The 25,982-nt window shown below is 39.1% G+C and overlaps 2 protein-coding genes and 1 long non-coding RNA gene across 4 annotated transcripts in view; 1 reads left to right on the top strand and 2 right to left on the bottom strand.

The window, feature by feature from the left end:
* Window positions 1–410: 410 nt before the first annotated feature.
* On the bottom strand, window positions 411–1,422 carry LOC118562005. Its single transcript, XR_004930429.1, has 2 exons — window positions 1,189–1,422; window positions 411–630 (listed from the first exon to the last, which is right to left on the bottom strand). It is a non-coding gene; the product is annotated as an uncharacterized LOC118562005 (long non-coding RNA).
* A 700-nt stretch (window positions 1,423–2,122) lies between these two features.
* cunh5orf22 (chromosome unknown C5orf22 homolog) overlaps window positions 2,123–25,982 on the top strand; it is a 103,703-nt gene continuing 79,843 nt past the window's right edge. For both annotated transcript variants that reach the window (XM_036134298.1, XM_036134297.1), the window contains exon 1: window positions 2,123–2,432. In XM_036134298.1, the coding sequence (XP_035990191.1) occupies window positions 2,364–2,432 (69 nt within the window). In that variant the 5' untranslated portion in view covers window positions 2,123–2,363. The remainder of the gene's footprint in view (window positions 2,433–25,982) is intronic.
* On the bottom strand, window positions 8,660–10,853 carry LOC118562008 (zinc finger BED domain-containing protein 1-like). The gene is made up of 3 exons (XM_036134299.1): window positions 9,851–10,853; window positions 9,594–9,738; window positions 8,660–9,488 (listed from the first exon to the last, which is right to left on the bottom strand). Exons 1-3 carry the CDS (start codon window positions 10,392–10,394, stop codon window positions 9,218–9,220), a joined length of 960 nt encoding a protein of 319 aa, XP_035990192.1. The 5' UTR covers window positions 10,395–10,853; the 3' UTR covers window positions 8,660–9,217.

Below are 25,982 nucleotides of genomic sequence, written 5' to 3'. Positions count from 1 at the left end.
TTTATTTTTAGGGAAACAAGTATTTACAATAAACTATCAAAAACATTTTAACTATTTACATTAGATTTTAAAAGTAACTACTACAACTATTTACAGAAGATATAAAATAAATATTACTAAAGAACATATATACAATTTTGACTGAGCAGGAGTCCCTGGTGTTGCTGCTGGACTGGATGGGATGCCACACAGATGACCTTGGAGTCTTCTGACTGCGAGTGGGACATCATCTGGGGGGTGGGGGATGCCTCTCTCCACTGTTCACCACATCGTCCATCAGGGTTTGCAGGGCTGACCCAACTGACCGCTGCCATGTTCCTAAAAATGTTTAAGAAGATGCAGAAAATGACTTTACTACAACTGTTTTCATAACCCTTACATGAGAAAAGCTAAAAAGTGATTATACTTGCCATCTAAATGTAATCGTGGTCGGGTAGACCCTCCTCCAGGGCAGACACCTCGGCAGACAGCTGGTCCCGCCAGGGAGCACCACTGACTGCCTCCAACACGTTCTCCCCCTCCTCATCCTCTGGCATGTCGTCCTGCACTTCATCGTCTGGGGCCATGATGTCACCGGCTCCCAGGCAGATGTTGTGCATTTAAGTTGATGCAGCGGTACATCGGCCTTGTCTGGATAGAGACATGAAGATTAAGAACAACAGGATTAGATGATAGCAATTTCATTTTAGCTGATATAATTCTAGTGAATGTTAACCGCTTAACGCCTGGTGTTGCTAATTTGTGACCAAACAATTCTGGCCTTTACTTATTTTACTTCATCTAGATCCACTATTTAACTTTTTTTTTTTAACGTTATATATTTAGATTTATTTTTCCTGTATTATTTTGTCGTTATATAATTACAAATAAAATCAGGCAGTAAGGGGATAACAATTTAGACAAATAATGATTTATTTCTCAATATTAGTTTTATTTGGCTTCTCAACACATTAGTGATACTGAAAGTAGTGATTTAAGTCAGTTATTTACAGGGTTTGTACACATTTAACTATTCAATTCAAATTACTAAAGTTACAAACATAAGCTTATATCAAGTCTTACAAATAAATATAACATTTTATATTTAAACATATTCGTCAATCTGCTGACAAGCGTTTGTTTAATAACTGGTATATTATGATCATTAGCAGGCCCCTGTGGGTGAAAATAATAGCAGGTAAATGTTACCTCTCCACTGCGCTCTCCCAGCCTGAGAAAAATTCGTCGCCGGTTTTGCTGCCGCCGAAGCCGTGTAAACCGACTCTCCTCCTCCAATAACAAGTAAATAAAAAAATAATTCAATATCCATTTTTTTGCGTCGTTTATCGGCGCTGGTGCTGGTTTCCCCCGGGCTTGGGGTAGACGTGATGACGTCGTGTCGCAACCAGGAAGTGCTCCAAAGGCTAGACCGTCCCATTTACCAACGGCTGAGGATCCTCCGGAGCATCCTCCGATGGCTGGGTCCTCCTAAGGCTGAGTAGGCTGGGTCCTTCGAAGGACGCAGCCGCCGAATTGAGACACAGCATGAGCTGTATAATACACTGGAGTGCTGATTTTGCCGAAAAACTGAAGCCACTGGCCGCCATCTTGCTACTCCCTACTCTCACAGAATCCCACAGGATTTGGTTGCAACAACAAGCAGTTTTCTGGCTGAGTGAAAACGTTTCACAGGTAATTCTACAGTCAGTGGATGTACTAACACTATCAACTTCTAGGAAATTAGGTGCTGAAATATTTTACATGTTATTCATATTAAATATACATATATGTATATATAAGTATGTGTATATGTATATATGTATATATATGTATACACATATGTAAATATATGTTGTTGTACATTGTTATTTATATATTTATAAATGTTAAACATATATATTTAAATGAATAAAATGCAAAATATTTCAGCACATGACTTTCTCAGTACTTCATATTTTTAGAACATAACATAAAACTATATGGCATTTGACATTTTAAAAGTTTTAAGCCCCCCCTGAACATGAGAAAATCCTCGTCATTCGATGCTGTAGCGCACATATTCCCTAGTTACTGGGGGGGAAATAGGGAGTACCAATATGGCGGCTGGTGGCTTCAAAGCGACTCGTTCAAACAGACGGTGATTAGCACTCCAGTGTATGATATAGCTCAGTGATCGTGCTACCGTCACGGATCGGGTAGTGACAGTGCTACCGGTACAGATCGGGTAGTAACAGGTAGAGCTTTTTTTGGGTAGTAATACAGGTATTCGAATGGGGCCGACATCTTCGAATGTTACTTCAGCCTGACTGGACCGTTCTAGATAGTTTATTGTTATCTCGCTTCAATCAGTCTGAGAAGTGCGTTCCGGAGACACTGTGGGAGAAATGAGTTCCCTAACACGGAAAAGGTCCTACAAGAAGCTGCCTGTGTGGATAGTAGAGGACCACCACCATGTAAGGGGATTTTCTTTTTTCGGTCACTGACTACAACAACAACATATGAAAATGGATTGAATGCTGCCAGATGCTTTTACTGTAGCCAACTCAATACAAACAGCTAGATTCTTAAAATACAAACCTTAAAACACACATCTTTACTGATCCCTATCTGAGAGAGAGAGAGAGAGAGAGAGAGAGCGAGCGCAAGACTACTGTATTTGCAATCATGTCGGTACTGTCTGAATATGACTCACTTAGGACATTTGTCAGTCCTAAAGAGCATAATAAAGCCTTCAGCAGTAAAATGAAATTGCTTCGTGTTAAACGGGTCTGAATGGATTGATGGAAGGTACAAATTCAGGCTATTTTACTGATTACTCGCGTACATGGTTCGTTCTGGTGATAAGGACTGCGGTTCTTTTGAGTGTACTAAATCACTAGAATCACTACATAAAATTATTCGGTTAAAGGTTTCGTTCACCGAACCATTAAGTACATGTAGGTCACATTTAGTGTGGTGTTCATAAAGCTCTGACTGCGTTTTCTATCGGTTTACATTTAAAATAGTCAAAATTGTTTCTGTTGGTTTCCTGTATTTACTGTAGCCTATCCACTGGACGTCTGCAGACTGACGTTACCTTGCCTGCTTCTGAACCTTTATTGAACTTCAGACACTACCTGTCACATATAACCCCTGCCACCAGACCCGCCTACAGAAACAAATTAAAGGTGTGGGGTGCACACTTAAAAAAACAAAAAAAACGTTTACTGTATTTTTCGAACTATAAAAGCGCACTTAAAATCCTTACATTTTAAAAAAAATTGATGATGCGTCTTAGAATCCGGTGCGCATATAATCCAATTTTATGTGATACAATGTGCTCAAAAATTTGTTAAAATGTGTAAGTACAACTTTGGTAAGCAATGAAGCTGCTCCGCTTAATGGACATTCGGATCATTACGGCGTCTGGCGCGGATTCAGGCGGGGGCGCAGGGGGCGCGCGCACCCCCCTTTTGGAGACCAAAAGTATTTTTTAAAGAGCCCGAAATTTTAAACATCCTTCATAGAATTAAGATTAATAGCCAGTACCTGTCATTTAGAACGCACTGTGACGCCAGCGCTGCATAAATTGTCGTCGCAATCACAGATACTGGTGGCGGCATTTAGTGCCCAAATATGGGCAGTAATGGCGGCCTGACGTCACATCCTGTGTTGTTTCTTAGCAGAGGCACTGCGCTCACACAGCTGTGATAAACAACAATTATTTCGGATTCCCAGAGGACTTCACCATTTAAATTTTCTAGAGCTATTGTTGAAGCAACAATGCCTACGTGCATGGCAGTTTGATGTTGCAATACATCGGGTAAAAGTGGAAAAACATCACAAAAATAAGGAGACGGCTGCCGCAGCAGACAGATTCAACTCACATCGTTCCTTTTGGTCTCCTTGCCTTAAACTGGTATGGCTGGATTTTGTCAAAAATCAGGTTGCTGTCAAGAAAATCTTCTATATATTCCAAATCGCTCTCAGATGATGATGATAAATCCATGAAACTCCATCACTATCGCTAAATAATCACTCTCTGCCGCACCGGTCGTGGCCATCTTGGATAATAGCGCGCAGTGACCATAGACATAATATAAGAGTAGACGCGTCATAGGGCGCAGGTTCGCACGTCAACGTCACCGCCATTTTGTATGTGGCAGAAAAAAGTTGAGTTCTGTTATTGTGAACGTGGATCAGAGAAGATGCCTCATCCTGTGGCTTGCAATAAATACACACACACACACACACAAACAAAGGACAGATAGAGCGATGAGAGAGAGAGAGAGAGAGAGAGAGGACACAGTAGAGAGAGAGACAGAGAGAGAGAGACAGAGAAGATCTAGAGAGAGAGGAGACAGAAATGGGGAAGAGAAGGCAGACAGAGGAGAAGATGATGATCAGAGAGAGACACGAGAGAATGAGGAGACAGAGAGAGACAGACAGAGATAACAGAGAGGAAGAGAAGCGAGACAGAGAGAGACCATCACATCCCGGAGAGACAGATAGGAGACAGAGAGCGAGAGAGAGAGATAGATGAGAGAGACAGAGAGAACCACCAAGCGAGACAGAGAGAGAAGAGTAGAGAGCTATATATAATATATATATTATAATATATAATATATAATATATATATATATATATATATATATATATTTGTGTGTATGTGTTATGAATATAAGGATCAATTTGTTAAATATAAAATTGTGGTCTTCATTATTTCATAAAACCATGTCACATGTGAACCTTTAAGAACAGACTTTTTGGGTGAGTATTAAAGAGGTAAAATTAATAACATGAGGAAAAAAAGTCCTAGGTGAATAAAGTAAAAATAAACAAACAAACACAAAAGTGATAATGTTATGATAAAAACATCATATTATGAGAATTAAGGGGGGACATTTCCGGACATTTCACAGTTTGCAGAATTATTTCACTCCTGGAGTAATAGGGCCAGGTTAGATTATTTTAAATATTTTTATTCTTTACGAGAATAAATTCAGGAGAATTAAGCTAAAGGGATACGAAAATAAACTTGTAATATTACAAAAAAAATACTACGAATACAAAGTATATTCAGAGATTAAAGTCCCTCTGATACTGTTTAAGTGACTGAGTAACTGCAGATTTGCCACATTTAAGATGGCGGACGCTCTGACGCATCGCAGCATAGGCAGATCCCGCCCAATGACGCGTCTACTCTTATGTCTATGGCAGTGACGAGCCTGTTCTTCTTCTACGACTTCTTCTTCTTCTTCTTCTGTTGTGTTTTCTGGCAGTTTACATCCTGTGTGCATTACCGCCATCAGCTGGACGGAGATGTAATTTACAAATATATTTTCCTATATATCTTTATATCTTAATGAAACTAAATTATATCTATACTTACACAAACATGTTCTACTCCTTCAATTTCTCCACAATAAGAACAATTACCTGTTGGATGTTTCCCTATTATTTTTAAACCAGTATTTAAACTAGTATGCCCTATCCTCAACCTGTCTATCCATATTTCCTCTCTTCTATTCATTATACTTAATTCAATTCAATTTTATTTATATAGCGCCAAATCATGAAACATGTCATCTCAAGGCACTTTACAAAATCAAGTTCAATCATATTATACAGATTGGGTCAGATTATACAGATTGGTCAAAAATGTCCTATATAAGGAAACCAGTTGATTGCATCAAAGTCTCGACAAGCAGCATTCACTCCTGGGGAACCGTAGAGCCACAGGGAGAGTCGTCTGCATTGTACATGGCTTTGCTGCAATCCCTCATACTGAGCAAGCATGAAGCGACAGTGGGAAGAAAAACTCCCCATTAACGGGAAGGAAAACCTCCGGCAGAACCGGGCTCAGTATGAACGGTCATCCGCCTTGACCGACTGGGGTTACAGAAGACAGAGCAGAGACACAACAAGAGAGACAAAAAAGCACAGAAGCACACATTGATCTAGTAATCTGTTCTACATTAGATGGTAGTAGCGGGTGAGCCGTCTTCTCTGGATGATGTCACAGTTAACAGAACGCCAGACCAGGTGTACCTACTATGAAGAAAAAGAGAGAGAGCAAAAAGTTAAAAGCTGAAATGACGACAGTCATTTCAATGTAATACAATGCAAAACTGGAGAACAGTAGACTGAAGAACAGTAGAAATCAGTAGAGTGAGAAAATTAGACCCTGATGTCCTCCAGCAGCCTAGGCCTATCACAGCACAACTATAGAGATAGCTCAGGGTATGAGCCACTCTAACTATAAGCTTTGTCAAAAAGGAAAGTTTTAAGATTAGTCTTAAAAATAGATAGGGTGTCTGCCTCACGGACCAAAACTGGGAGTTGGTTCCACAGGAGAGGAGCCTGATATGTTAGGAACATACGGGGTAATCAGAGCTCTGATATATGATGGAGCTTGATTATTAAAGGAGAGGTCCGGTCAAAATCAGAATTCAAACTGCTAAAATTACTTTAAATATAAAACTACTACATACTGTGCAAAAAATTATAAGTTTTTTTAATTATGAATAATTTTCATTTAATCATGTTTATGTGGAGGAATCCATCTTGGTCAAGAATAGTACTGTCACCTCCCATTTTTTGACGTCACTCGGCGGACCCGCAGTTGAGCAAGTTTCAACGCTCTGTTTGTCACGGCGCACTATTTTCCAAGATGGCGACGACTGCTGCTCTGTACGAACCAGAGAGTGATGAAGTACTTAGTGACAGTGATGGGAGCTCCGTGGAGCTATCATCATCTGATAGCGATATGGATTTTTTTAGAAGAGTTTCTTGACAGAAACCGGACTTTTGACGGAATCCAGCGTACCTATTTCCAGTGCAAACTCAGTTGGGTCCTACAGTATATATGTATACACGCCTGTGTGTGTGTGTGTGTGTGTGTGTGTGTGCGCGCGCGCTCCGCCGCAGCACGGCTTTGCCGGCGCTGCAGCGGAGCGCACACAACCACACACACAGCGGACGAGAGATCGCTGAAGTGACTTAAGTTATATATTTGCCCTCTAGTAAATAGGGCAGGTGGACATTATTGTATAAATATTAAAATATAAGGGCATTCCAGCACATGCTGGGGCGGAGGGATACCACATCACATGTGGTATCCCTCCGCCCCTCTGCTCGGTGACCATCCCTCTGCGAAGGCTCTTGTTATACAACAATAGACTGTTCAATAGACTGTTCTTCCAGATTAGGTAGGATTCCTCTTGGTGTGTAGAGCACCATTTTCTCTCCAATTTCCTAACATTGTGCTTCAAGGAACGCAGCTCTGAATTAAACCAAGGAGCCAGCTTCCTGTGAATAATCACCTTCTTTTTCAAGGGAGCTACATTGTCTAATGCAGAACGCAATGACAAAGTCATACCGTTTACAAAGACATCTATTTGTGAATTGGAAGAAACAACATTGCTGCCATCTACAGGGCATTTCTGCAATATGGAGGATATTAAAAAGGGGACAGACTCTTTAAGTTTTGATACAGCATTATCCGATAAAGATCTACTATAATGGAACCCTCTTTTGGGGGTGGAGAACTCAGTTAGATTAAACTCAAATGTTATTAAAAAATGATCAGATAGGACAGGGTTGTGAGGAAATACTGTTAATTCTTCACAATCAATGCCATATGTCAGCACAAGGTCTAAAGTATGGAGCCAAGAGTGCGTCGGTTTATGCACATTTTGAGCAAAACCAATTGAATCTAGGATAGTTTTAAAGGCTACACTAAGGTTATCACATTCTGTGTCAACATGGATGATAAAATCACCCACTATAATAGCCTTATCAGTAGGGTTGGGAATTGAAAAGATTTTCACGATTCCGATTCCTTTTTCCATTCTGTGAAACGATTCGATTCCTTATCGATTCTTTTTTCGATTCCAATTTGGGGAAAAAAGGAGAACAAACAGTTTGATGATCAGCATCAACTTTGTTTACTTAACTATTGCACAATCTTACAAACTCAACAAGATCAAGATGTCCACATGAAATGTGAAACCGGAGTAAAATCTGTGTTTAAATGAAAAATGAATACAAGAACAAACTTAATAACCAATAATGTCTAATAACAAATTATGTAAGAACCAATTTTAAATAATAAAAAAATACTAATTATAAAATAGTAGTAGGGAAAATTAACAGTTCTTTTGCAGAAAGATAAGCATATCTGCTTTTTCTGGAAGGATACGGGATCTTTCAGCACTTAATGTGTCTCCAGCCGTGGAGAACACCCTCTCAGATGGGGTGGAGGAAGCCTGCACACAGAGGTAGTTTTCAGCAAGTCCAGATAGCAAGGGCAGCGCATCTTGCTTGTTCCACCACCACAGTGTGGCGCTATCCCTGCAGGGGATGGAGGGAAAGCTTTTGTAGAGCTGGATTTCCTGATCTACCCTCTGGGCTAAGGAAAGACGGGGCTGTGATTCACAAAGTGACCGCAGCTCGTTGTCTTCCTCCTCGAATAGTTCTTCCAAGGCTGTCTTTTTTGATGGTGGTAGCAGTGCCTAAATTTAAATGAGCATGATGTAAAATAATAAATAAATAATATATATATATAAATCAATAATCATGACAAAACAGCATCCAAAGGTTATTACAAATAAATGAGCCATCTTACATAGTCCTCCTCTTCTTCTTCCTCCTCCCCATCTTTGCAGCCTTCTTCAGGGAGCTTGAGAAGTGATGTAAACATTGTGTTTAAAACACATTAATAACTTTTAACACATAGAGTTGTAAAAGGTCTCAATCACAATGGAATCAAATGCAATCAAAAGACAAACAGAATTGAAACAGAAATAAATAAAATACCTCATCTGTTGCTTCCACTGTATTCGCTTTGATTGCAGCTTCCCTGATCCTGTCCCAGACTTCATCACTTTTCACTTTGTATTTAAATCTGGGATCCAGAGTGGTGGCTTCCTCCAGGAATCTCCGAATATCAGCTCCCTTAAATTTCAAAAAGGAGGACAGGATGGTATTAGACTAATGGCCAAAAGAGAACCCAGCAGGAAATGGAACCGATACAAAATGGCAGCCGTTAACAAAAATGGCCAGTTAGATGGCGATAACACACTGTAAACTCAGAAAACAGACCAAGAAACAGGATGAATGAATGGACCACTGCATAAGACCATCCTGAATAGTTTACTACTGTTCTTTCATTTCACCCTTAAATGAATAATGTCACATGGAAGGTCACATTACTTTTTTGACATTACACATTTTGTATGGGATTATGCAAATTTGCCTAACGTGTCAAGATAAGATTAAATGTAGCTGTGCTTGCCTGGTAGCGTTTGAAGAGATCATTCCAAATGTTCTCTTTGATGCTCCTTGTGAAAGCAGAGTCACCTTCCTGCACAGTGTACTGTTGCTCCAGCTTCTGCAAGATGGGCAAAATCTCCCCGCAGGTTGGACTTTTCTCACTGGAGACAGCCAGTGTGGAGGTGTAATGCTTCCGCATGAGCTGCACAAACGCCTCTGCTTTCCCCAAATCCTCATTGCCTATTTTGGCTAATCTAAAAAATGACATAAAAAAAGAAAAAGGATGTATGTAGCATAAATAAACAACAAAATCAATTTAAAACAAGTTTAAGCTATATTATCATTCAAATATATATCACCTTTCCTTCTCCATGGACTTCCTTATACGTGGGTCTATGGCTGCCGCCTGGATAGCAGGGAACTGCTCACAGAATCTCTCCATCATTAAATGGAGGGAATTCCACCTGGTCCTTACATCCAGGATGAGCATGTGCTTGGGCAGCTCTGAGGGTTAACATACACACAATGTAAATATGTATTATCTAATGATTTATGTACACATACCTATACAGCTATATTTTCATGTATATAATGCAATGTTATGAGAGTATCTTACTGAGCAGGTCTTGTTTCTCTTTTAGAACAACTTTTGCCATGTGTGACCTCTTCATCCAAACTATCACTGCTCGAACTCGTGCTGCCCAATTTGAAATTGTGGTGCAATTGTACAGCTTCTGCGCTCCCAGATTGAGCGTGTGGGCAAAGCATGGAAATTTCAGGATGCTCAGCTGTTTGATGGCTACATCCATGTTGGCTGCATTGTCAACAGTTGCTGACACAACCTTTTCTCGTACTCCATATTCCTCTAGGATGTCATCAATCTCCTCTGCTACAGCTGAGCCTGTCTGAGCTTGGTACACAGCTTTGGTTTTTAGGACCTTTTCCTTTGCCTGGCCATTGCTCACATAGTGCAGAGTAACTGTGAGATAATGATCCTGACTAAAACTTGTCCATCCATCAGCCGTGATTGCTGCCTTCGAAACCGTTTTCAGCTCAGAGATCAGATTTCCCTTTTCAACATCATACCAAGCAGGGATCAAATGGTTGGTTAGGCTTTCTCTGCTTGGGGCTTTGTATTTTGGGTTCAGAGCGATAGTCATTTCCCTAGAGAATATATGACAATGAATGAGTTTATCTGTTTAATGTGGAGAAAATATTTTATTTAGACAATCTGACATGACAACCTGACAGCCTCACATTCACCTACCGAAATTCAGGGGCCTCTACTGTAGAAAATGAGTGCAAACCCTTAACAATAAACTTTGTAATTGCTCGGTGACACTCATCTACCTTCACCTGGGACATTTTATTTCTGGCTGCCTCGGCGAAAACAGAAGGTAGTGAACGGGAGCTGCCAGCCTCTGAGCCAGCCAGGCTAACCGTCTCTTCACAGTTATCTAAATCTAACGGAGAAGACATCCGTTTAATGAAAAAGCATTACTGTACAATTTTGGGAAATAAACTCATCTCCCCCTGATTTAAATAAACCAGCGTCACCTTTCTCTCCCTCCCTGAACTGCGGAGCAACTTTGTAGCGTGTTTCGTTACATCCACTACAATGTATCATCCAGCTACCAGTAGTTCTATTTAAAAAAAAAACACGCTACGAATAAAGGGCTGAATTAACGACAAAGGCACACTCCCTTATAACCCCAAAGAGATGTAGGAAATGAGTTTATTTCTAAAAATGGGATATGATTTACTAGGAACCACATTAAGCGATGTAAAACTTGTTACTTACCAGAGTTGCCTTCCATCCTAGTAGTAACTTTAGCCTCTGTCCGGAAGGCATCAAAAACACGGCACTCGTTAAAATGTATCCCATGTTGTGCTCGCAGTTGTTTCTGCATGTTCGAAGTATTTCCTCCCGCGGTTGAAATTGTAGCTTTGCAATGATAGCAAAGAGCCTTCTTGCCATCTTTTTCGTTCTTAAAATGAAGCCAAACTTTCGATCTCTTTACTTGGTGTGGCGCCATTTTTTTGCGTTGCTTTTTTGCCTGGTCACGCCGTACTTGCTTACTGAATGCAGTGTGCGTAACTTGCGTAAAAAACGTGACGTAACTTACGTCACGTAAATCGTGCTGCCCAGAGCCAGCGCTCTAGGCTGTTGTGCTGCCGGGAATCGAAAAGAGAATCGTTAAGCGCGCTGCCAAACGGTGCCATGGAATCGGAAAACACGGAACCGGTTCTGAACCGGAACCGGTTTTCGATTCCCATCCCTACTTATCAGTATTTAACACCAAATCAGATAAGAAATCTGACAACTGGTCCAAAAACTGAGTGTAGGGCCCTTGTGGACGATACAAAACAACAAACAGAAGAGGTTTTATTGCTTTGCAATTTGGATGAAGGAAACTGAGGGTTAAATGTTCAAAAGAACTGTAGTTATTAATTGGCCTGGGACTAATTAATAAATCAGACTGAAAGATGGTTGCCACTCCTCCTCCTCTTCCCACAGATCTGGGAATGTGGAAATTTGAATAATTGGAGGGAGTTGACTCATTTACACTAACGTAGTCCTCTTGTAGCCAGGTTTCTGTGAGACAAAACAAATCAATCTGTTTATCAGAAATCAATTCGTTAACTAACAAAGTCTTTGGAGGGAGAGACCTTATATTTAATAGACCACATTTAATTGTTTTATTTTTAGGTTCAAGGTGAACCGTATTTATTTTTATTAGGTTTTTATGATTTGTTCCTTTTAGATAAGTTTTTGATCTGTTAAGTTTTGGCCTTGGGAAAGACACCATCTCAATAGGATAATGGATGGGTAACAGTACAGAAGCTGCAGAGAGGTGTGTTAAACTATGGCTCTGCTTCCTGGTCTGGACCCTGGGTTGTCAGCATTTAGGAGGACTAATAAATCCGGCCAGATTTCTAGAAAGAAGAGCTGCACCATCCAAAGTAGGATGGATGCCGTCTCTCCGGATCAGACCAGGTTTTCCCCAGAAAGTTCTCCAGTTATCAATGTAGCCCACGTCGTTTTCAGGACACCACCTAGACAACCAGCGGTTGAATGATGACATGCGGCTAAACATGTCATCACTGGTCAAATCAGGCAGGGGACCAGAGAAAATTACGGAGTCCGACATTGCTTTAGCAAACTCACACACCGAAGCAACACCAACTTTAGTGACCTCCGATCGGCGTGACCGGGTGTCATTACCGCCAGCGTGAATAACAATCTTACTGTATTTACGCTTATCCTTAGCCAGCAGTTTTAGGTAAGATTCTATGTCGCCCGTTCTGGCCCCTGGCAGGCATTTAACTATGGTCCCTGGTGTCTCTAGTGCCACGTTTCTGACTATTGAGCTCCCAATAATCAGGGTCGGCTTCTCGCTGAGTGGGGAAAATTTGTTTGAAACGCAGACGGGTTGGTGGTGAACTGGGGGCTGAAATCTAGAGCTATGCTTCCTACGAACTGTCATACTATTATATCTTATGATAATATCTTTCTGTATTTTATATAAATGTCTTCCTTTTTCTTCTAAATTCCATCTCTCCTGCCATATATTATTTATTTTATCTTTAATAATTACTTTTATTTCTTTTGTACTTAGCGGGACATCATATTCAATTTCTCTTGCCTTAACTGCTTCTTTAGCTAATTTATCTACTTTTTCATTACCTAAAATTCCTTTATGTGCTGGAACCCATGTAAATTGAATACTTATTTTTTGTTGCTTTATACCATATATTAAATAACTGACTTCATCTAGAAGATCTTGACGGCTTTCAGATTTTCCACTTTTAAAACTAGTCAGGCAAGACAATGAATCTGAACAGATAACTACATTTCTAGGCTTCACCTCCAGCACCCATTGTAATGCCAAAATAATTGCCAACATCTCTGCTGAAAAAATTGATAAATTATCTGTTGTTCTTCTTTTTATAGAAATTTTTTCTTTCAGAATATATACTGCTACTCCTGTTTTACCATTTTCCTGTTTTGATGCATCTGTATATATTTGTGTCATATTTTTATACCTTATAACTAAATACTGCTGAATAATTTGATACAAACCTCCACAGGACTGTTCTATTTTTTTGGTTTCTAAATTTACTGTTGACATTTCAAATAACCATGGAGCAATTTTAGATGTAATTACAGTTTTACAGTATGCTATATTACTTATCCCAGAATACTCTGCATAAATATTTCCTTCCCATCCAAAACTCCTTATGTGATGGCCATATTCCCAACATTCTCTGAATATCTGTTTAGTAGGGTGATTTTCCTCATGCCCTTGTAAATTTTACCAGTAATTTATTGACAGTTTCATCCTCCTTAAGTCCAGTGGCATTTCTCCAGTAATCACCTGAAGAGCAGGAATTGGAGATGTTCTAAAAGCACCACAACATATTCTAAGCGCTTTGGCTTGGACTCTATCTAAATCTAATAACAAACAATTTGCAGCTGACTTATAAACGATACATTCATAGTCCAACACAGATCGAATTAAAACATCATATATTCTTTTCAAAGATGTACTAGTTGCCCCCCAGTCATTCCCTGACAAACATCTCAAAATATTAATACATTTTTTACATTTATCAATGATCTTCTTAAATGAAAGTTTTTCATCAAACCATACGCCGAGGTACCTTACGATATTTACCTGTTTCAATTTATGCCCATATAATGTAAGATCAACTGTTGGATTAACCCTTTTCCTTGAAAAACATATTACTTGTGTCTTCTCAACAGACAAATGAAACCCCCATTTATGTGACCATATTTCAACCGTTTTAATGGCTGATTGCATTCTATTTTTTAAATAACTAATATTTCCTCCTCTCAACCATAATGCCCCATCATCTGCATATAATGCTTTACTAATTCTAAAATCTATATTATCAAAATTATCATTAATCATTATATTAAAAAGCAATGGACTACATACACTACCTTGAGGAGTTCCATTTTGTATAGCATACATATTTGAATAATTTACCCCAACTCTTACTTCGATTGTTCTATTCTTTAAAAAATCCTTAATCCAATTAAACATTTTTCCTTTAATTCCCATTTTATCCATCTTAATTAATAAACTCTCCCTCCAAAGCATATCGTACGCTTTTTCAATATCAAAATGTAGCTAAGAGCATTTATTTATTTACCTGAGCCTTTCTAATTTCACTTTCTAAACAAACAATTGGATCAACCGTTGTCCGTCCACTTCTAAAACCACTCTGATAAGGAGATAAAATACCTCTTTTTTTCTATTTCTTACATTAATCTCCTAGTTATCATTCTCTCCATCAATTTACATAAATTAGAAGTAAGAGCTATGGGCCTATAACTAACTACTACTTCTTCTTCTTCTCTTTTTTAATAGTGGTTGGCAAACAACTTTTAGGTGCATTACCACCACCTTCCAGATTCTTCTTCTTCTTCTTCTTCTTCTTCTTCTTCTTCTTCTTCTTATTATTATTATTATTATTATTATTATTCACAGTTCTGTTCTAAAAACGATCGTAACATTTCTTCACGAACAAAGTCGAATTTTTATCATAAAAATACATGGTTTGAATTTGAAATTGAATTTACATGTTAAATTTATTTCAGTTATATCGCTGTTGAAATCTCTTATCTCACAGTTTAATTTCACTTGCACTCATCACACACACGATATCATATCATCGGCGATGATTCTAGAGACGAACACATTGTTGTATACAAACCTGGCGAAGTCACTCGTGACTTTTTGAAAGGTTATCCACGCAGCCAAGAATCCAATTATTTCCAATTATTTATAGAAAAATTGTCACAATTTCAACCTGATCACGTGTTTAATACCATCCTCAAAGTTTTTTTTAAAGATAAAAGTAGAACACAGGCTGTCAATCTTAAAATGCCTACCAGTTGGCATAGATGGGCAAGCAAAGCCTGCCTTCTGAGCCTCCTCTGCTGCATCAATCTTTTCCTTGCTTGGATTTGCCTCCTTAATTGCGCCACCTCCTCTTCAGCCTGCTGATAAAGCTGACCAACGACCGGAGCAACAGCAATATTGCTCATTTTGCTTCTACAAAGTGCAGATTTTTAAAAAAAGATTTAATCGCCTCTACAGCTACGACCATTACAACTCCCAACAAAGACATTTTATACCATCAGTTCTGTAATTTTTTTTGATATTTTTTTAGGCATTTTTGGAAATTAAAAATATATTTTTTAAATGTTTTCAATAAGGTATGATGGTGTAGTGTATTATATATGTAGTGTATATAATAGTTTTGAATGTTAAAAGAAACGCTAAAGAACTGTGGGTGTGATGACGTCACGAGTATACGAGTCCGCTTCTGTTCCAATACACAATACGTGCTGCGTGCTCGTGTTCTCGTCAAGTCCGATCTTCCTGTGTTCTTAGCGAGTACGGACTCGCGTTCTTGTGAATTGAGAAACGACCTATGTTTCATTTTCCTGCTCGCCATTTTGGCGGAATCAGTGATCACATGCTGTCAGGACTAATCAGAGCACACGGAACAAATTATGTGCGCGTCAACCAATCAGAATTCGCCTTACAACGGCGACTACATTCCAAGATGGCAGCACCCGTCGATGTTGGTATCCGGTCTGTGTTTTGATCGGAAAAGTAGCATCTCGGTTGGAACAAGGAACCCAATCACTCGTTAATGTTGCTCTCAGTGGAGAAAGATGCAAAGGTGATTTTTGGGATGTACAATCGGGGAAATGTAGGCGGCGGCAAGAGCTGCTACTTATGACTGCCCTGTGTATCTGATCCAAACATTGCCTTGTTAAGAATCAACCACCTCCAGTTGCGGTCACCCCAGTTTCTTTGCCAGTTTCTTTGCCACACCTTCAGAATTAATTCAAAAATAGGTTCAAACAATGTAAAGCATATGATATAGCATAGCTTTTGTATATTTTTGCACTTATTCTAATAATAATAATCAGAGTTTAAAATCTATTTAAATATCGTGAAATGTTAAAATTTACTCCATCCATCCATCCATCCATCCATCCATCCACATTTTTTCTGAATTTACTTTTGAAAAACCAACTCCCTCTGGTTTCTGTCTGGCTCCTGTCTGCCTCGCAGCGAAGCTGCTGTTGAATCAAGCTACTGGTGGCTTCTGGGCGCTGCTCTGCACTCGGTTGAGAAGGAAAACTAGAGATGACAGTCCAGTGTTTCCTACTTAGCAACTCATATTTGGGGACTTTTCAGACACCTTTCTGTGTTTTGCTGATTTAGCAGGTTCACTTGAAAGCTGCAATCTGTCTACCATTACTGTCTCATGACAACTGCTACAGCTTCATGGGACCTGCCTATTCCCTCCGCGCTGTCTCACAGGCACAGGCAGCTGCTGTGTGAGTTTTGTGAAGATAAGATAAGAAAGGCATGTTAATGCCCTATTAATCATAATAGGGGCACTCATCTTCGTTCAAGCGGAACCTTTTACTTATTTTGCCTTATTTTAAGATTTGCACTTCAAGCCCAATAGGGAAATACATTTTGTTGTCAAATAAAAACAACCTTTATTTGAATGATTTCCTTGTGTCGTCAATTAAATTTATTGTGAAAAAATCAAAGATTTTAGTTTTAGGCCATATCGCCCAGCCCTTCTGTTAGTCAATATGGGACTACCTCTGGGTGCGATTTGATGGGGGAGATGGGGGGGATTTACTCGCCCCCCCCCCCCCCCCCCCCCTCTGTTTGTGACGCCCCCCCCCCCCCCCCTCTGGTCATTCATGTTTTATCCCTGGGGGGGGGATACATTCCTCCCCCCTCTGGTCTGAATAAGTAATAGTATGGATTTTTAAAAATGTATATAAATTGGGTTGTCAGTTTTAACGCATTAACACGTTAACTTTGTTAGACCACAACGGCGAAATTTTTTTTGTCGGCGTTAATTGCACGTCAAAACACACACACCGTTCCCTAATGTTTTTTCCCTGCCGTGCTCTCCGCACTGTGTTTCTTTTATCCTCTGCGCTTTCCGTAGTTTCAAGAGCGCTAGAGACTGGAGCAAAACAGACCCGCGCTCACTGTTGCACAGACTGTTTATTTCATGCGACTTTGGGCTTGTTTTATTCTAAAGGCGCTTGTAAATTTCATGAGTCACGGGTTGCAGTTTTTTTGGGCACGTTTCTGAAAGTGAAATTGCTTATTTGGGCTCTAAAATAAGTGATGAAACAGTGGTTATTAAGAGACCTGCCTGCATTAGATAATTTGAGTGTATCCTGCTGAAATATCCCTCCGCCATAGGAGCAGACAGAAGTAAAGGCAGACAGAGCAACTCTGCAGTTTACGGTACAATAACCGGTGATAACTGCTAAAAGTAGATTACTTGGTGCAGATCGTCGTTTTGAGCAGACATTGGTTCTGAAGATGAGTTTTTAACATGCTGATAACATTGCAGAAACCCAACCCATAAACCGTACTTTAATGCTTATTAATTTGTTTTCTCTGTATTTGACAAACTAAGGCTGAATTACGTTGCCAAACGAAGGACCTGGAGTCACTAAACAGTTGCTAAACAGTCTCTCTTAGGGTATTAAGCTCCTGCCCAGTTGCAAACAAAGTGTAAGACTGGAATGACCTGGAAATTTAAAACCTTTTTCCAGGCTTAAACAGCAAGCAAAAATATTGTTCCAGCACTCAAAGCTCAGAGAGAGTGAAAAAACGAACAATAAAACTTAGGACTTTGGACTTCCGGTTGGAACACCACCATGACGGCCGCACTGTGAGGGAGCTCCCGACAGAACCAAACGATTTAACAACAAACCCCCTCTAAACCAAAGAAATCCACATCCACGCCTCTATATAACAACGAGGGGAAGAGAAATACGCCGAATACCAGGTTTGAAAGTGCGTCGAAATAGCCGTACTAACTTTGGAAAAGTGCTAACGCGAACTAATGCTAACAAGCTAACCAGTGCGGACAGCAGTGCTAACAGGCTAACAACAACAAGCGAGCGCAGAAACGCATGCAATGGCAGATTCAACGGCACTTGACACTCTCTTACAAGAGCTGAGAGCATTCCGACAGGAAACTAATGAGAAACTTGGAAGTCTGAAAGAAGATATTGCTAAAGCTAATAACCGAATGGAGGAAGCTGAGGAGAGAATTGAAAAAGCAGAAGAGAGATTACAGAACGTAGAGGATGCTTTGACCGGACTTTTGCAGCTCCACACAGGGTTAGTGGACAAGTTGACAAATCTGGAAAGCAGAACTAGAAGAGAGAATGTCAGAATTTATAACGTGCCAGAGACCACGGAACAAGATTACCCCAGCGTGAGTGCATTCGTCGAGGCAATGTTACGTGAGGGGTTAAAGCTGAGCGCTGATGTGGAGATAAACATCGAGCGTGCCCACCGCTCTCTTGGCCCTGTCCCCCCGAGTGGAGCCCCACCACGCTCCATCATTGTCAAGTTTCTGAGCTTCAAGACTAAAGAGCTCATACTCCTCAAAGCGTGGCAACAGAAAGGCTTTACCTGGAAAGGCAAACAAATAACACTTGACAACGACTATCCACCTCTCATCATCAAAAAAAGAAAAGAATATGCTGAGATACGCAAGATACTGAAAGACAACCAAATCAAGTTCCAAACACTTTTCCCTGCCAGACTGAAAGTTAAATATGCAGAAGGGATCAGAATCTATGACACGGCGAAAGAGGCAAGTGAAGACATGACCAAACGAGGTTTTCAAGTTAAAATAATCAAGTCATCGGAAACCATCCTGGAACAACTGAAGCAGCTGACCTGGAGCAGGGTGGCAGGAGGGTCCAGACCCAACCCACATCATCCAGCACCAGACCCCGGATACAGAGAGAAACTGAGAGCCTTCAGGAGGACGGCAGCTACACCCACTGAAGATTGAGGTCTCCTGCACCACTTTTCTTTGAGAAACTGTTATTTTCATCGACAAAATGTAAGTTCAAGTTATAATAATATACTGGTGTGAAATACAAGATGGTGGTTCTTCGGGATCCAACTCCCTTATGGCACAGGCCACAGCCAATGAAGGCCCCTCGAACGGACACATGAGGACACCGCCTTTAGAGGCCCAAAAGGGTCCACCTCAAGGACCCCTACCTTGGAAGTTTACCATGTTTTTTGTTTATTTTCAGTGTGAATGTTCCACTTATGTTCTAAGTTTGATGTTTATGTGGGGAACAAAATGTCACAACCAATGTGAAACTAAGACCAAATGCATAACAAACATATACAGATAACTACACTTAATATTAATGGCTTGCATAATCCAGTTAAAAGATGGAAGATATTGTCAAAACTCAAAAGAGATAAAACAGAAATTGCTTTTTTACAAGAAACGCATCTCCCAGACGATGAACATGTAAAACTGAAAAAAATGGGATATAAACATGTCTTCTATTCATCTCATAGTTCAGGACGGAGGAGAGGAGTGGCGACCCTGATATCTGGAGCACTGAACTACGAACACATCTCTGAATTAAAAGATAATGAAGGTAGATACGACATGATAACAGGAAAAATCGAAGGTACTCTTACAACCTTATTAAATGTATATATTCCTCCAAACAGTGACTTATCCTTCTATAAACACATATTTGAACTAATTTCAACAAAAAGTCTAGGGATATTGATATGTGCCGGGGACATTAACGTCCCATTAAAAATCTCGCTGGACTCTTCCACTGGTAGGGGCGATTCTAGGAAAATAGGAAAAAAGATCCTACAACTAATGGAAGAGACTGGTTTAGCAGACGTGTGGAGGGAAAATAATCCAACCAAGAGAGAATATACTCATTACTCACACCCTCATAACGTCTACTCAAGGTTAGACTATATATTTATGTTCAAAAATGACTTATTAAATGTGAAGGATTGTGAAATTGGACCATGTACAATCTCAGATCACAATCCAGTCGCCATGAATGTTTATCTGCCAAGGAAGAAATGTACACTTTGGAGATTAAATAATAACATTTTAAATAATCAAAATGCTAAACAAAAGCTTACTGAAGAGATTAAAGACTACCTTAATCATAACGATAAAGGTGAGGTGTCCCCAGGAACCCTTTGGGACACATTAAAAGCAGTAATGAGAGGAAGAATAATAAGCATCTCCTCTTACCTAAAGAAAATCAACCAACTCAAATTAACAAGCTTAGAGGAGAAGATATTAAAACTCCAACAGGAACATTCTAAAAATATGAAAAAAGAGATCAAAATTGAAATTGATGAACTGAAAAAAGAAATAAATGAGATTGAAACCTTAACAATACAAAAGAAATTAATCTTTATGAAACAACAATACTATGAAACGGGTGGAAAATCCTTAAAACTCCTCTCTTACAAACTAAGGAAACAACAAGCAGAGAGAACAATTTACAAAATTAGGAACCCCCAAAATGATAAAATAGAGACCGAACACAAACAAATACAACGTTGCTTCCAAAAATACTATACAAATCTTTACTCACAATCAGTCATAAATAATGAGGGTGACATAGATAACTTCCTGGAAAAGTTAAACTTACCAATAGTGACAGAAGAACAAAATAAGAAGCTTCTTGCTGCAGTTACCACAGAAGAAATTCATTTGGCAATCACAAAACTAAAAAGGGGCAAAATGGCGGGAGCGGATGGATATGGCCCAGAGTGGTACAAAACAATGGAGAGTCATCTCACTCCAGTTTTACTCAAAACCTTCAACTGGGTGCTTGAAAAGAAAACTACTCCAACATCATGGAATGAAGCAATAATTTCTCTCATACCAAAAGAGGGAAAAGATAGATTGGAGTGCGGCAGCTTTCGGCCTATCAGTATTCTAAATATTGATTACAAACTATTCACATCCATAATTTCACGGCGACTGGAAGCGATCTTACCAATAATAATACACAAAGACCAAACAGGGTTCATTAAACAAAGACAAACACAGGACAGTATAAGAAGAGTGTTAAATATAATACAACAGGTTAATCAACAAAAACAAGAAACCCTAGTAATTAGCTTAGATGCAGAAAAAGCTTTTGACTCCGTGAGGTGGATCTTCTTATACAAAGTACTAAATAAATTTGGCTTTCATCGATCAATAATTGAGACAATTTCAGGACTATATTCTAAACCTACAGCTAGGATAAAAATCAACGGAGACCTCACGGAGTCAATCGCCCTCGAAAGAGGATCAAGACAAGGCTGCAATATGTCTGCTCTCCTTTTTGCCTTGTATATAGAACCGCTCGCTCAATGGATAAGGGAAAACCAGAATATAAAAGGTGTAACAATCCTGGGACAGGAGCAAAAGCTTGCCCTGTTTGCAGACGATCTACTGCTGACCATTACACATCCAACCCAAACATTACCTTTAACTATCAAAATGATTGAAGAATATGGTACATTCTCAGGATACAAAATTAATGTTAGTAAGACTCAAGTTTTAACTTTAAATTACAATCCTCCACAGAATATTAAAAATAGCTACAAATGGAAATGGGAAGCCGAATCAATCAAATATCTGGGTATGGTTTTACACAAAGATTTTAATAAAATGATTGATGTTAATTATGGACCTCTGAATGTTAAATTGCAATCTGACCTACAAAGATGGGGTTCATTACCATTTCTTGATTTGCACTCAAGAATTGACTCAGTTAGAATGACTCTCCTCCCACAAATGCTTTATCTATTCCAATGCCTTCCATTCTATATTCCACAAAAACAATTTGATGAATGGGATAAAATTATATCCAGATATATTTGGAAGGGTAAAAAACCTAGAATCAAGTATAAAACATTACAGTTACCGAAAAATAAGGGGGGTAGGAACTTGCCATGTTTACGGAAGTATTTTTATGCTGCACAGTTAAGACCTCTTGTATGTATGTGCTCTCCAGTTTACACAGCAGGCTGGAAAGATCTAGAGAAAAAAGTAATTAATGGAATACCTTTGAAAGCCTTAATGGTGGATACTAAACTACAGAGTAACATTGATATTCAGGAAAACCACCTATTAAACGTTATGATTAAAATATGGAATGAAACTATAAAACTTTGTCACTTAGAACAGGCCTCCAAAATTTTAAGATGGTGTGCTTATGACACCGACTTTGCCCCTAATAAATCTGACAAAAGATTCAAACTATGGGTTTCCAAAGGAATAACTGACTATAACTCCCTTGTCCACAAGGGGGCATTCCAATCTTTTGATAATTTAAAAAGAAAACATGGATTAGATACTGATGACTTCTTTAGATATCTTCAAGTAAGAAGCTATTTCAATAAAAATATCGACATGCACTCAATTAATCAAGGCTTTTTTCATACTTTCTTATCAATAATAAAATCAATGTCCCCATCAAAAATAGTTTCTAAACTATACAAAAGCATCCTTGGGTGTGAAGTGGAGAGCACATATTATGTGAAAGAAAAGTGGGAAAGGGAAGGTGGTTTCGTAATCACAGAGGAGGGTTGGGAACATATATGTGAAATACAATGGGCTACAACTGGATCAAATGTCTGGCGTGAATTCTGTTGGAAGAATATCATGAGGTTTTTCATTACACCAGCACAGAAAAAATACCAAGGGACGAGTGATGCTTGTTGGAGATGTAACAGTGAAGGTGCCAACCATTTCCATATTTTTTGGGAATGTGCGATCATACAAGAATATTGGTCAGAGATTCACTACCATTTACAGAATGTATTCTCTATTGTTTTTCCCTTGTCATTTGAATGCTTGTACTTAGGTAGAATAGAGGTGGACAACTTCAGTAATTATAGCAGAAAACTTTTGTACATTTTGTTGGCAGCTAGTAAGAAAGCAGTCACAAGGAAATGGCTGAAGCCTGACTGCCCAACGGTCGATGACTGGATCAATATTGTCAAAGAGATCTACACAATGGAAAAAATCTCTTTCCTCATCAAAGTGAAACTGGATGCTTTTTACGCTTTTTGGTCTAAATGGACAGAATATGTGAAGCCTACTCATACAGACTTTATGTAAAAATCCCAGTGAAATGTCATGTGACTGCAATGTTTCTGCTCCCCACAATGTTCACTGATGTTCTTAACTGTTTAAAAATGAAAATATGTGAAAGAGCAAGCATACAGTAAATGTATACAATGTAATTTGTAATGTACAATATGCTTTTTCAATAAAAAGTAAATTTGAAAAAAAAAACTTAGGACTTTATTGAAATGTAAAATTTTTATTAATTTATATGTATATAACTAATACCGTGTCTATATTTGTTTAAGAGGCAAAAAAATATATTGGCATGAAAATAGATATTTATTTACACTTTTATTTGCACATTGTGTAAACATCAGGACCTCATGATTAGTCATTTAGCCATTATAGTCCAGAGTTTAACATTTGGCACCAGGATGTCTTCATTCCAATTCTCAAAAGTGCTTGAAAAATAACAAAATAAAAATATTTTTTGTTCAAGCATGTATTTTATTGGTGTCATTTATTGCAAAATTGCATATTAAAGTGCCCAAACAGGCTATTACCCTTGCAGAAATAAAAGGATAAAATGTGCCATTAATTTGAAATTAATCTTGAGTTAACTATCGACATTATGTGATTAATCGATTCAAATTCAATCATTTAATCTTTTGACAGCCCTAATATAAATACATGTGTTGTGTCCTTCACATTTGTTAATTGAATTTTTTGTTGTCTGTTTTTAAAGAGTATTATTACGTTTTCTGCTCAAAGCGGTTAAAGTAAACTAATACCCACTCGCGAGTCCCAACAGTAGATGGCGCAAGTTTAAAAACAATAGTCAACCTACTGGATCTAGCTAGCTACCTGAAAGAGCACCGTGCTAGCTAACCATTATTAATCAAACTTTTTTTTTTTTTTTGCAAATCGCACACTGGACTACCTTGTTGCCTTTCCTGAGCCCCAAATGCTGCTAAGTAGGGAAGGGTATTGTTAAGGATTTATCAACACTACTACTCTTAACAATAATCCTCATTGATCCGGTATTTTATCGGTACTGTTGTGTTTTCTGTGGAGTTTTTGTCATTTGTGAAGTTTTGTTATTTCTTATTTGCATGTGTGATCAAATGTTTACCTGCCAGAGCTATATGTGCTTAGAAATGCCAGTAACACTTATGGAGAAACGTTTCGGGTTTAGCAGCCCAATAGTGTAGTGCCTCTTTAAGAGAGGAGTGTACTGTGAGGACAGGGGACCGGTGTTTACTGCATAAAAAGGAAGCGCGAGATTCACTTAGTTTGTAATGACTTTCAACCCGGTGTGCAGCCACTTGGTAAGCTCTCTTAATTTCAAATGTTTCTTGTCTGCCTTTACGATGTACGCTTGATGTTGTCTGCTGTCGCCTTGCTATGTTGTCGCTTTGTTTATGTCCGTTGCATGTTAAAGGTAACGCTATGCTCCGGTGGATCTAAGCAGTTAAGTTAATTGATAAAGATAACATTATGCTCCAAAGTTATAAGTTGACGCAGTGGCAAAGCTGTGGGTCATAAAGCTAACATTTAGACTTATATCATTGCTGTAAAATACGTGTCCATTCGTGTTCACTTAAGCTTTATAAATGTTTGAAGTGAATTGCGGACTGATATTTAACATAGGTAACGTACTTCCTTGTTTGCCGCGGTGCATTTTGGGAGTTGTAGTTCTAGTTCAAGTTTCCTGCTCATAGAAAGACTGCATGCATTTTTGAATAGGCTTTTGGTAGGACTTGAATATGGTGCTTAATGTTTGTATGTAGTGCATAATGTTTGAATGTACATGCAAATTATGAAATGATGATGATGAATAATTATTAATATTATTATTTGTATTTTGAATGTTATTTAATGTTAATGGGCTATTGAGGTAAAGAACTGGGGAGCTGTGTTGGTTGCAGTATATACATGGAAATTGAACCATTGCATTTCTTATTATTCCAGGTTTATGACTGGTTCCCTTTTTGAACAAAAATAAATAAACAAACAAATGTGGAATACTGAGTAATATCCTATGTATGCTGGGTTGCCCTTTCTGTGGGGAGAACATGGAACAGTAATAAACCAAACGGCCGGAGCACGTCAAGCTAAATCCGCAACCGCCCTCTCAGCATTGACCAGCGAAAAAGCACCAAAGGAAGAGGAATAGGCTGAATAGACCCCTCTGTGTAGCAGCGCCTCGGTCAGTACAGGAAAAGGAAGATGGATTCGGCAGAATCAGTGGCCCTAAAGGGAACGCACTCAACAGCACAGGGCTCTTTCAACAAGAGAGCCAAAAAGCTGTCCCTCACTGGAGACCTACTAGAAAAAAAGCTGCTTACCGACGAAATCAGAGCACTTGGTGTGGACTTTGAAAAATTGCACAGCACTGGTCTCGAATATGTTGTAGCGCTAGGAGAAGTGGCTCATGTAGAGGAGAAGATGGTGACGTGCCTTGCCACCTATACAGAAACACTCCAGCTTGCTAAGGAGACGTTAGGGTCCAAATTTGCCTATGTTGAGCTTAAATTGTACGCTGACGGTGCAGAGCAGAAATGTGCTGAAGTGGAGAACACTGAAGTGAAGGAGTTGCCGGAGGAAGACTTTCAAGTCCTGAGAGAGGGTCTACTGGAGAGAATTAAAATGCTTGAGCAGAAAGTGCTTGGATGGGAAGGTCTTGTCTCTGGAGCCAAGCTAACAGTCTACAAGCAGCAGCTATACAAGCTGGTCAACAGACTACATCACTGGGTGCGGAGCTGGGAAAAGGTGAAGCG

The sequence above is a fragment of the Fundulus heteroclitus genome, unplaced genomic scaffold, assembly GCF_011125445.2.
Source record: "Fundulus heteroclitus isolate FHET01 unplaced genomic scaffold, MU-UCD_Fhet_4.1 scaffold_79, whole genome shotgun sequence".
Classification (NCBI taxonomy): Eukaryota; Metazoa; Chordata; class Actinopteri; order Cyprinodontiformes; family Fundulidae; genus Fundulus; species Fundulus heteroclitus.
This window is presented reverse-complemented; position numbering and strand designations above follow the sequence as displayed.